Here is a 13,155-nt window from a genome sequence, read left to right as displayed (position 1 = left end):
CTAGCATATGTATGTACTGGTAGCTAAGGAAACATGCATTTTATGTAGAGAATTGTTTCTGAAATGATCTTAACTTATCTTCCTCAGATGTGCTTTAGGCTGAAAACCAAATTTCTTCATCTAGCCTAGTCATTTCTGAGACAGAACTATTTGGACAGAGACATAGCGTACTTTTGAAAAGCTTGGAAAACAACCTTTATGAATTGAGAGGAGGAGAGATGGATAGGGGAAAGCTAATTCAGTGTTCTGTTTCATTATGCAGCTGCTAGGCAGCAGTGTAGTACAAATGACAAGTGCTGAAAAAAAGTATCCTGAAAGAGAGAACTCAACTGAATAAAGGTTGCTTATGCTAGTATAAGCAGCAGCACCATTACAACTCTAGCTGCAGTTGCAGTGTGTCATCCAGTTAACATCTGCTAATTACATGACAGCCTTCTTGGTTGCTGAGGGCTGTGCAGAGCTCCTTCGATCACTGCAATACCTCTACATGGATTAAAAGTTTGGAGTTGTACCTCTTCCTCTTTGTAGTCTTGACATAGTAGAAGTACTCTTTATGACTGAAATCCATTTTTAAATTTTAATACGGTAGTTGTTAACTTGGATCATTCTGTAGTTCCCTAGTGTTCTTCTGCATCTAGACTTAAAGTTTGAAGTCCTAATGACAGAGCTGATGAAGTATCTCACCCTCACTACTTCTTACATAATCTTCAAAGTTGTCTTACTAGTGAGAGTGTGAAAGCTACCATATACTAATAGGTCTTTTTGGCCTTGACCAAACTCACTTTAGTCTCCAGCCATATTACATAACCATCGGCCCAGAATCCCAATTTCAAGCCATTCTGCAGCGTTTAACTTCTACCATAGGAATGCTAGTTTCCTGCTCAACTACAGCAGTGCCACTGCTTGGCCATGGGTCTTGCTGATCTGGCCTGACTTCAGCCTGACCTCAGACCTGCATCATCAATGTGGGCCTGCTCAACAATCACAAGACTGAGCAGCCATCACTGGGTCCAGTCCTTACCAAAAATAGTGAATTGAATTCCTAGCTTAACCTCAGACCTGCCTCATCACCAGGAACTTATCTGTCGATTTGAGTTCTTGATTGAAGCCAACTACCATCTCCAGGACTGCCCTGTACTCTCACTTAGACACAGGGGGGTGGTGTTTTGACTGGTGAATTTTCTGCTCTATCAGTTGTAATACTCTGTTTAGCTCTTCCTCCCAACCCCCACCTCTTAGGGAGCAGCTAGACATTGCTGCACTCAATGCAAAGAATTGCAATTTTAACCCTTAAGAATGGGTAAAATTAAGATCTTAATATCACAGAGACTGACTTTAGGTGCAAACAGGAGTCTAGGTTCTCTTCCACACGGAATACTAATTGCTATCATCTCTTTATTCTTTTGCTGATTAATCCTCCTGGATATTGTGTTGGTTACCACCAGCTGAATCATGCAGTTCACTGTATTTGTACGCTAAAATATCCCTAGATCTCATCTAAACAATGGCGTAGAAGAAGGGACAATGGAAATACGCAGCAGTTTAGGAGTATCAAGATAAGTGTGCTATAAAGTGGATGTGTTTCTGAAGAGTGTTCAAGTGAGTAAAGCAGCTATGTAATTCCATCATATGTACATTCTTAGTGAAGTGTGAGCCTGTGAAAATGACAGTGGCAGCTGTTCAGTTGACCCAGAAAATAAAAGGTTGTCTTAAAGGAGCAAGTTACATTATGGTCCCATAGCTGAGCCAAAAGCATGATGCATTCAAGAAAACAAGATTTACCTAATTTGTTTAGTTGAAGCTGTTTTCAGAGGCAAGATTAGTCTTGTTACATTTAATACTCAATATTCTTGTCACAGTGCAAGATGAATTAAGAAACAGAAAATAAATGAAGTTTAACAGCGATGGTCATATTTGACTCAATCTTTTTTGCTTATTGTTTAAGGATTTAATGGCATACAATTCAATTTTGGCAAGGAAAGTCACTTCACATTTTCTGGGTTTTAGAGACTTGCAGAGCTACCCTGAAAATTTCTTCTTCTATGGCAGCAAATGCAATTAAGAGAATTTCAAAAGAGTAATATTTTTTTGTAAAGTTAGTTTTGTTACTTTCAAGGTCTAGATTGAAGAAGGACTACGATGAATTTAAAAGACATCCAGACCATGATAAATTTACCAGAGAATTGTGGAGTAATGATGAAAGTGAGGTTGATGCTGGCAAAGATTGTTTTGCAGTAGTAAGCAGTAAATCTTCAGAGTCTGCAGAATATGTGGAAATTCCCAGAAAAGATCACCCAGACAATGGTAAGCATTTACTGGAATTTGATAGCCTGAACTTGATCCAGGAGCTGAATGAAATTGACTAAGGAGCTGAATTTTTCCATCTGGCCTTACATTATATTCTTTTCCTTAGCTACCATTGTGATAATATTGAAATATATTTTGATTTATGTTTGACAGGTGTGAAATAGAAGGGTATAGACATGACCGAGATGAAAATTTTAATTCATGGAAACTTCTACTATTTTATTGTTAACTATTTATGTGATCATGTAATGTATCTGTTCAGAATTTACCTTTATGGTGGGATGACCCCAGCAACCCACCTAGGCACCCTCTCACTCCCTGTTCAGGGTAAAAGATAAGATGGGAGATCTTATGGATCAAAATAAAGAGAAGAATAGACCAAACATGTAGAAGACCAACTGATTTCTAGTGGGAGTAGGATGGTCAGAAACAAAGATAAAACCTTGGCCATGCCTGTCCCTAATTGAACTTTATTTAATTCCCAAATACTCCTCTTCTTCCCTGCACTGAGTGGCACAATGGTGATGGAGAATGGCGGTTACAGTCAGTTCATAGTAGTTGGTCTTTCTTTCTCCTTACTCCACCTTCATTCAGCTCCAGTACAGATTGTTCTCATGGGCTGCAGTTCATTGAATTGCAGGATGGTCTGGGATTGAAGGGACTTACAAGCCCATCCAATTCCAACCCCAATGCCTTGGCCAGGATTGCCATCCACTAGATCAAGTTGCTTTAAGTCTCATCCAAACTGTCCTTGAAAACCTCCAGAGATGGACACCCACAACTTCTCTGATTAACCTGGTCCTGGTGCTTCACCCCCCTCTCAGTAAAAAATTTCTTCCTAACATCTAATCTAAATCTTTCCTCTTACAATTTAAAACCATTCCACCTTGTCCTGTCAATATCAAACTGTGTAAAAAGTTGGTCACCCTCCTATTTTATAAGCACCCTTAAGTACTGGAAGGCTGCAGTGAAGTCTCCCCAAGTCTTCTCCAGCCCAACTCCCTCAACCTTTCTTCATAAGAGAGGTGCTCCAACCTTTAGATCACCTTCATGGCTCTCCTCTGGACCTATTCTAAGAGCTGTGGGCCCAGGCGTGGCTGTGGTACTCCAAGTGGGACCTCACCAGAGCAGAACAGAATGGAACAATCACCTCTTTAATCCTGCTGATTACTCCTCTTTTAATGCAGCCTAGAATACAGTTGGCCTTCTAGACTACAAGTGAACACCACTGGCTCATGTCAAGCTTTTCATCCACGAGAACTTCCAAGTTCTTCTCTGCAGGGCTGTCGTCAAGGAGTTTTTTTCCCAGTCTTCAGTCATGTCTTGGATTGCCCCAACCTGAAGTCCATAACACCTTGCATTTGGCCTTGTTGAACCTCATTAGGTTCAGTTTTCAAATTTGTCCAGGTCCCTCTAGATAGCATCCCTTCTTCTGTTGTATCAATTGCTCCACTCAGCTTAGTCTCATCAGCAAACGTAATTGAGGGGGCACGCAATTCCACTGTCAAGATCATTAATACAGAAGAGCATTTGTCTCAAGACAGACCTTTTGGATACACCCCTTGTCACCAGCCTGGACATAGAACTGTTGACCACAGTCCTCTGGCTGTGACCATCCAATTTCTTATCCACTGAAACTCCATCTTCCAAATCCATATCTTTCCAATTTAGAGATGAGAAGTTCTTCAGTAGCTGTTACAGTATGAGTCCACAGGTTACTGTCTTTCAGTATAAGAATGCTCCAAAATCAGTCTTATTCTCCATGGATCCCAAAATGTGTGAGGAGCCTAATCCAGTGTAAGCACCCCATGGACTGCTACTTCCTGAACCTGCAGTGTGGGATCTTCCGTGGACTGCATGTGAAGATCTGATCCAGAATGGTTCTGTCCATAGATTTCAGGAAAATATCTCCCCCATACCTGGAGCATCTTCTTCCCCTTCTTCTTCTCCAACCTAAGTTTCTGCAGGATCAGTTGTTTTTTCATACTTATTCTTCTCACTCCTTTTTTCCCCCACTCAACTGAAATTTGTTTTCCCAGAGCTCTGCTGATGTGCCTACTTATGGTCCATTTTGAAGCCAGCTGGTCCCAGCTGTATTTGGCACAGGGGCAGCTCTTTTCTCTATGAGGCCAGTCCTGCAGCTCCCCCACTACCAAAACCTTACTATGTGAAACTAGTACATCACTGAATTGGAAATAACAGTCATCACCTCAGAGACTGCTCTTCATAGTTGTCGTGATAAATGCTTATTGGGTTGTTAGGAGCACATCTGCCTCCTCCAGCAACCCAACCCAGGAGTCACTTTTGTTGGGCCACTGAAGCCCAGTCCAGTTTATCCAGGGACTCCTGGTCTCTGATCAGGCTGAGAGATGCAACTACTGTAGTCCTGTTTGCAAGTTGAACCAGTGGCAAAGTTGAGCATGCATTCCAGAGAGAGAGATGCATATACGCACAACAGTGACACAGCTGGTTGTGCAGACTGCCACAGGCAAGATGCAACTTTGTTAGGGATTCAGATAAAACATATGCACACATCTGCAAACTATCCTTTTTAGTTGGTAGAGTAGATGCATACTGATGAAGACACATACATGATATGCTCTATGTTAACAAATACATGTTTGCTATTCCCTCAGTGCTGGCATAGCTCCCTCTGTCCACCTGCATGAATCTTGGGTTCCTTTAGTCACCTCACAGTTTCCCCCTGCTCACTGGCTGGTCCAGCGTGATACTTGCTGCAAACACTTAGCACTCATATACACTTGTTTTACAGATACTCTACACTTGTTAGTTTCCCTGGATATACAGCACAAACCCTTCACACACCTGATCCATAGGCTGGACCTCAACCTCCTCCAGATCCAGCCTGAAGTTTGGTGTGAATTAGCTGTGTATATCCCCATGCACATCATGTTTGGGGAAGATGAAGATGCTTGGACCTTCTTTCACAGTGGCTGTTAGCAGACACATGCACTGTGATGTGTGGAGCAGTGTGGATCCCTAACTCACACCAGTCTCCTCGGTCATTGATTTTCAGGACATGCACACTATTCCCAGCCCACTGGCCACACTTGCTCCAGTATCTGACACTGCAGGCTTAAGATATGTACACCAACGGTCTGATTCCAGTAGTTAGCCTCAAATCCACTCACACTGGTATTCCCAGTAGCTGGCGCTCTGGGACACAAATTCTGCAGGATCCTCTCTCGATCCGTGCGTCTGTGGCCCTTCCAGCTACTTATGCTAGGAGCCCCACTCCCCCAGTCAGGGGTGCCTAATGCCATGGTCTAAGATCTCATTCACAAATACGTCTCACTGCTAGGTGTCAGTTGGTCCTTGCAGCACAGACACACATGGATGGGAGTGAGATTACACAAAGAGATAGTTATGAAAGGATTTTAAAAAAAGATCTAAGAAGGTAGGACTGTCTGTGGTGATCAGACACAGCACTCAATCAAATAAGAGTACAGGCCACATTTTAGACATGCTGACTTCTTCTATTCACTTTCCTGCCCACCCTCACATCCCCTACCTTGTCTATTATTCCCATCAGCCCCATCTCCAGCATGCTTCTTTCATGGACTTGTCCAGCTCAATTTCCTCACTCCAGCATCATGTCCTTGATTTTACCAGTTGCAGAGTCCAGACTGGTCTCTCTCAAAGTGACACTTGTATTTTCTTGAGAGCCCAAGGGATCAGTGAGGTTTTTTCTAGTCCCCTTTGTTTTGTTTGGTCTGTGTATATTTTATTTCTGGTTTTCCAGTTTTCCCTACTTGTCCCAATGACCAGGTCCCCAGTCAGATAACCTTGCTGGAAGAAACATTCTCAAATTTTCACAGGCCTTTACCAATTAATACGAAGTTTGATTTTCCTCAGTTTCTCCTGTGTTGGTCAGGTTGTGTCTCTGTATGTTATTCCTTACAGCTTCCTCCTTTTCTTGTTATCCTCATTTTGCACTTTCCAGTACACTTTCCAGTGCACATTCCTTGACCAAATGCCTTTAAAGGAGCAGACAGTTATTCTGTCCCTATACCTACACTTAAACTAGCATCTTGGCTTTAGCTAAACACTATTAATTTGTTGTATAGAGATAACAATTGCAAACTTGTAAAATGTGATTTCTGATTTAATATCCTTGCAGGTGAAATGAAGCTATTAGAGATGAATTTACCTGCTGGGAAAAGTAAACTTCTGAAAAAAGAATCAACTTCTAAAGAAATACACAGGACACTGCTCAAATCTGTTAAACGGCAATCCAAGCAGAACAGTTGTCTGGATCAAAACACTAATGAGCTTTCACCAAGAAAGAAAGCTAAGCTGAGCACTAGTGAGGATGCAGTACAAAGTTCAGAAAGTAGCCTACAGACAGACTGTACAAACAGTTGTTTGACTGATCTGAAGCAACTTGAAGGATCATCTCCAGAATCATTTTCTTTGGCAGATCCTGCAACATCAGTATCAAGCTTTCTGAAAGGGACCAAACCCATTCAGGCCTTGCTTGCCAAGAATATTGGGAACAAAGTGACCTTAACAAATCAATTGTCACCTCCAGCAGGCATAAGTGTATCTACTTCTGAAAAGCCAGTTTTATCACCCGTTGAATCATCACTGATAAAATCAGCATTGCCATGTCAGACAAGTTCAAAGACTCCTTTACAGATGGTATACAAAATGCCAAATGGACACTGTGTACCAGTAGACCTTCACAACAGCTCTGTGAAAATTCAAATGCAGTCTGTGATTGACCCTAAAACTGGAGAAAAAGTCATGCAACAAATTCTTATCTTACCTAAGAATTTTCTTCTGCAGCAGAAAGAAGGAAAAGTCATGTCCAAGGATAGTAATTTACTCCAGCAGAACTCTTCTGAGCTGCACTGTGCAACTTTGCCAGAAATAACAAATGTCAATGTATCTTTAACATCTGTCCTGGTAACAACACCTGCAAATGTTACCTCTCACTCAACAAGTACAATTTTTAGCAAGAGTATTAGCAACGTGTCACAAGGGACTGGTTCCACCAGCAGTACACAAACGTTGCCTGCTACAAGTAACTTGGTATCAACAGTGAAGGGGTGCCAAACTGAAAATGTCCGGCTTGGGACTGAAGTTTCAACTACCACATTCCCTGTGTTTTTGTCTTCACCTAGTATTTCCACAGCTGGTCAGTCTCTGATATCAGCAACAGCATTAAGTGCATCTACAAACACTGCTACTGCCTTTCATTCTCTTGCCTCAAAGCAAGCAACAGAATCCTTTGAAACTAGGCAAGAGTTGAAAACCGTGTGTGTAAGAGAGTCACAGTCTATTCTTGTCACAACACGAGGTGGAAACACAGGAATTGTTAAAGTACAGACAAACTCAGACCAAATTTCACCTACTAGTATATCTTCTGGTTCAGTTTTGACATATGCATCTCAATTTAAGGCTTTTTTGGTGCCAAAAACCACAGCATTATCAACTTCTATGCTTCCATCTGTAGCAGCAGCCACATCTAGTCTCCCACATTTTGGACAATCATGTATTTCTGCATTTGCCTCCTCAACAGGTTCATCATTTAACACTCCATCTTTCCCAGCTGATTTTAACAAGGCAATTGATAAAAGTATCAAATTCACATTACAGCAGCCTGCTATTGGAAGCAGTTTGGGTCAAGTAGTAGAGAACACCTGCCAGGTGTCCTGTCCTTCTACATCCTGCATTTCGTCAGCTAGCAGCTCAATATCAGCAACTCCAAACAGTCCCATTAGAGTGACTAGCACTGGACAAAATAATACAGTCGTAACTCCAAATTCTTCTGTGGTGCAGCAGTGTGATACTAAAACTAAAACAAATTCTGTTATTCAATCGGAGTCTAGTTCAGTAATAAATGGAGATTTTATCAGTGGTACTCCAGTACATAAACTGACTTTAGTCACAAATCCACCTATTTTATCCCCCTGTGGTGCATCAGGAATCAATGTTATACCATCTCTAGCATCTACTGGTGTTAGTGCTCAGAAGTTAGTTTTCATTAATACGCCAATTCCCAATGGACCTTCAGCCACTAGCCTTGTAGCAGAGTCTCTGAAACATAACCTTCCTTCTTCTATAAGCAAAACCTTTGTTAGCAGCACAGAGCAACCACAGTTGGTTTTGATCCCATCTACAATGGGAGCACCAATAAGAATAAATTCATCACCAACCATTGCTCAGGTAAAAGATGTGAAAATTGGACTAAATATCGGTCAAACCATTGTAAATACTAAAGGTAATGCACAGCAAATTCCACCAGTTAATATATTGCACTCTGCAATTTCTAAAGGAGAAGACAAAAAAAACATAGGCTCAGCTTTATCGTTGGCAAGTACTAGTAGTTTTGTTCCCGTGTGTTCAAGTTTTATGAGTCAAAGTGCTGTGTCAATTAATGAATCTCTGTGTGTTGCAGCAAAAGCTACAAATTCCTTTTCAGTTCCAACAACAAAAGCATGTCCAGAGTCTGTTTCAGTAGCACCAAGTGGGACTTCTGGGACGCGACCTACTGTCTTGAGTGGTAGAAATGATCCTTCAAGAGTAAGGCCAGTTCTGGGTAATAGACTGTGTACAGCAAATATTGGAAATACTGTGGGTATATCAACTGTGAAATCAGGACATCTTGCTTCATCTGTGCTAATTTCAACAACTCAGCCAGTGGTATCTTCTCAGAACTTAACATCTGCCTTGCCGTTTCCAGTCATTACCTTGTCTGGATCTGTAGCCACCCCACGCAAAGTTTTACATACAGTTCCTCAGTTGACAGCAGTTTCAGCTCCCCCAGTACCAAAAAGCCAGCTGCCCACACTGCTGCAGTTTCAGTCATCCGGAGTTACAGTTGCTGGGCCAAGTAATGCAAGTACTCAGAAACCTCAAAGTTTGTTGACCCCTGCCTCACCAAACACTGGCAAAGTTGTAAGTTTTCCAAGCTTTTCATCACTGCAATGCCAGCAGGTGCCTCCCAGTCTAGAGAAACAAAATCCTGCCCACACTGTTGCTTCTACCGTTCAGATGTGTGCGGCTTCACCAGCTATAACAAGCAAGACAGGAGGTCAACTGAACGAACCTTGCATTCAGCAGAAGATAGTCATTAACACTTGTATGCCTTTGGCACCTGGAACTCAGATAATGATTAATGGTACTTGTTTTGTTGTTCCGCCACAAGGCCTTGGAGCTGGCAGCCATGTCCTTCTTCTCTCTTATAACACAAAACAGACTCCTCTAAATATTAACCATGGCCCAGAGGCTCAAGGTATACCAATGGTTAATCCAATAACCTCAAAAATCATTCTAGCACCAAGTAACTCACTAAGTTGGCAAACGTCACAACGACTTTTGAAAAACTCTACAAAAATTGTGAACTCTTTTGGGTCTGCAGATGCATTACCCATTGTACATGCAACACCACAGATACTTAGCACTCCATCTAGCTCATCTACTCCACTACCTGCAGCAACACTGTCTATGTCTTCAGTGATAAAATCTCCTGCTAATGTTCCAACTACATCCTCTGTGGTTTCTGCTGTTCATCCTTCAAACTCTCATTTACCCAGCAACACTTCAGTGTTTCAGTTGGACACTTCTATCAAAAAACTGTTGGTCAGTCCAGAAGGAGCCATTCTGAATGCTATAAATACTCCAGCATCAAAAGTTTCTTCGCTGTCTTCATCACTGCCTCCTGTTATTGTGTCCACAAGCAGAATTTCTACCGCTGCCTTCCCTATATCTCAGTCATCTTGCCTTGATAAACCTGATAACGCTGCATCCTGAATTTAGAGCAAATGAGCCACTTTGAAATTGTGGTGCATTCTTTTGACTCTGGAAGTTACAAGTGTTGAATGATTTCTTACATTGTTTGAAACAGTTCATTTTCTCAAAAATACTTAAGATTACACTTTCCAGTTTACCTATGGGGATAAGAAATAAAAATATATTTAGTTTGTCAGAGAGTTGTTTAGTAAAAAGGTCAGAAATGACCAATGAGTTCATTAAACAGTTTTGAAAAATCTAGCTTTTTGCACATATTCCATCTTACAATATGGACTGTTTGGCAGTGTGTCTATGACAGTGTGTGTCTCCTTTTTATTTGTCAAATTTATTTTTGATTTGTTTCTGTAAAAAAATATTTATGCATTGTAAAAATGCAGTCTACCGTATAGAACTGTAAATATTCATGAATTCCTAACAGTCTGTACTAAACTATATGTACAAAGAACTATGCTGTCTTATTTATGTTTTGTTTACATAATGTATAGTTTTTTAAGTATTTTAGTAACTTTGGACCAGTGTACTGTTTATCAACAATGCAAAAGAATCTGCATATAATAAATCAAGTTGCTGTAGTCTGTTGTGTTGGGTATAGTTTAAAAATGCATAAATCTGTTATGATGGCAGAATACATATATATACATCAGAATGCAGGTTTTTTTTAATATAGTCAAATGAAAATAATATCTTCTGCTTCTCAACATGGCTTACATTTCACATGATATACTAAAAGTTGGAAAGAAGACCACCTTATTGAATCCTTCTGACACAGAGAGGGGTAACCTCTGGTTAAATTGTCTGACATCTTCTATGAATGGGTAAGAATGGAAATGATTTCCCAAGAACCATTCTAAATCACACTGATTGCTGTTCAGGACTACCATGTTTTGTCATAAAGCTTTCAGATATCTTGAAAATTCATTACTGCCTTTCTTTTACAGTGGTATCTGGTAACAGTAACAAGGTGGCTCTTTAACCTCCTATATAGTCAGATTAAGCTATGCAGCTTTTTTTTTTTTTTTTGCCAGTCATGCTTTCTAGATATGTATTTTTTTCTTTAATTTTTCATTGGTCCAAGTCTTTATGAAAGGATAATGCTAAAACATCACCTGGTATTAAAGGAACATTGCTAGTATTGCATACATTTCTTTTCTATGAACGGTATTCAATATTTTATGTTGTAGGTTCAGCATTTGGTGTCATAAAACCATTTCATTTTCAGCAGATCAGCTACATTTGTAAGTGCCTGCTGCAGTGCACGTGGAAATGGAGAAGTTTTTTCTAACCTTTTAAGATTTTTATGTGTTTTCTAGCATACAAAAAAAGGATGCCTTAGGCTAAATATCTTCGTACATGCAGACTGTTGTTTGTATGGTTCATTTGTTTTAAGAATAATATAGAGCAGAGGATTAAGTACTTGTGAATGTTAGTTATCTTTTTAATAGTACTGATTTCTAAATGGAAGAAAAACTTTGATATCTTCCTTTAGCAGTATTCTTGGACTGATCTTTTTCAAAGACAAGGCCTAAGCTTTTCTTCCTCATCTCCTCTGGTTTTCTCCTTCCCTTCTTCATTTACTGCTCACAGTTTGGTTCCCATCTTGGTATGAAGAATAAACCCACAGATTCCTATGTGTCAACTGCCCTTCGTACTGTTCTGAAAAGTAATTTGGTAACTGATCAACTAGAATTCTGGGGAAGTACTGCCAAGAAAATCTTACACATTCCATAGATACCTTCCCTTTCTTCACTAATTAAAAAAATAAATATATTTGGAAATAGTCATTTTCTTTATCTGCAATATCTATCTTATTTGAGGGTTGGAAAAGACAGAAATGGTTGTTTTGGGGAGTTTGAGGATGTTTGCTTTCATTTCAGAAAAAGTGATCTGGTACTCTTCACCTGTTTGTCATTGAAGGCATACTGTAGTCTCTTGAAGATTCCTATTAGAAGAGGATGCCTGCATGCTGGACTTTGCAATACTAAGGCTGTTTTAAACTAATTGCATTGTGTAGTTGAATGTGATAGGTGACTTCTTTTTATGCAGAGGAAGCTGGCAGAGGATGGCACCTTAGGTACTATAAAAGTATATATTCCAGCAATACATTTTATTGACATTTCACTGATGGAAGGGACCGACCTTCATGGATTTTTCTTTCCTCTTAGAATGTTTGTTTTCCGTTTATTTTTGCATTAGAATCAGTATCTCTGTTGCTTAGAACACAAAAGAGTAGTTGGTAGGAGGAACAGATCTTGCCTGACATTTTTCTTGGCCAATGTTGTAGAAGGATACATGATATTATTCATTCTAATAAAGAGCGAAGTTAGAAAAAGCTTTATTGGGAAATTCAGAACTCTGGTTATTTACATAAATGATTTGTTAGATTTTTTTTCTGATTTTTTATAAATATTTTATAATTTTACAAGTATAATCCTGTGCAAAGTTTGCTTCAGTCTGTTTGGAATTCTCATGAACTTTTATGCTCTACTGCACACATATTCAGATCCCAAATACTGTTGGAGAAAGGCTAGATACTACTATGTAAGAAACTGGAATGACTCTTTATTTTGTAGAAAAAAAGAATTCATCTTCCCATCACCTTTCCCTGACATATTGATCAGAGGAAAGCTTTCTTTCAAAGAAAAGTGAATTTCCATCAGAAGTTTGGAATGTACTACTTCTGTGTGCTACTAATAGCACAAAAACTGAAGAAAAAAAACCCAAACATTATATTTGATGGGGAATGGAAACACCTTTTTAAATGAAGTTTTTAAGAAATGTGATCACATTTGTGACCTAATAAGCTATGTACAAATCAATCTGTGAAGAAAACACGTTCAGAGCTTGTAAAATGCCTTGCATTTAAACAATCTCATCACTCCCTACGGCTACCTGAAAGGAGGCTGTAGTGAGGAGGGTGTCGATCTCTCCTCAAGTTACATGTTATAGGATGCAAGGAAATAGCCTCAAGGAGAAAGCTTAGATTGGTCATCAGGAAGAATTTCTTCACAGAAGGGCTGGCAAGGCATTGGAAGTGGCTACCCAGGGAGGTGGTGAAGTTGCCATCCCACA

General features: G+C 40.0%; 1 protein-coding gene across 3 annotated transcripts in view; it reads left to right on the top strand.

The window, feature by feature from the left end:
- The window catches only part of BRD10 (bromodomain containing 10), a 60,724-nt gene extending 50,066 nt beyond the window's left edge, over nt 1-10,658 (top strand). For all 3 annotated transcript variants that reach the window (XM_085214436.1, XM_085214435.1, XM_085214437.1), the window contains exons 8-9: nt 2,117-2,304; nt 6,449-10,658. In XM_085214436.1, coding sequence (XP_085070562.1) covers nt 2,117-2,304; nt 6,449-10,086 — 3,826 coding nt within the window. In that variant the 3' untranslated portion in view covers nt 10,087-10,658. The remainder of the gene's footprint in view (nt 1-2,116; nt 2,305-6,448) is intronic.
- The last annotated feature ends 2,497 nt before the right edge of the window (nt 10,659-13,155 follow it).

The sequence above is a fragment of the Meleagris gallopavo genome, chromosome Z (genome assembly GCF_905368555.1).
Source record: "Meleagris gallopavo chromosome Z, MGAL_WU_HG_1.1, whole genome shotgun sequence".
Classification (NCBI taxonomy): Eukaryota; Metazoa; Chordata; class Aves; order Galliformes; family Phasianidae; genus Meleagris; species Meleagris gallopavo.
This window is presented reverse-complemented; position numbering and strand designations above follow the sequence as displayed.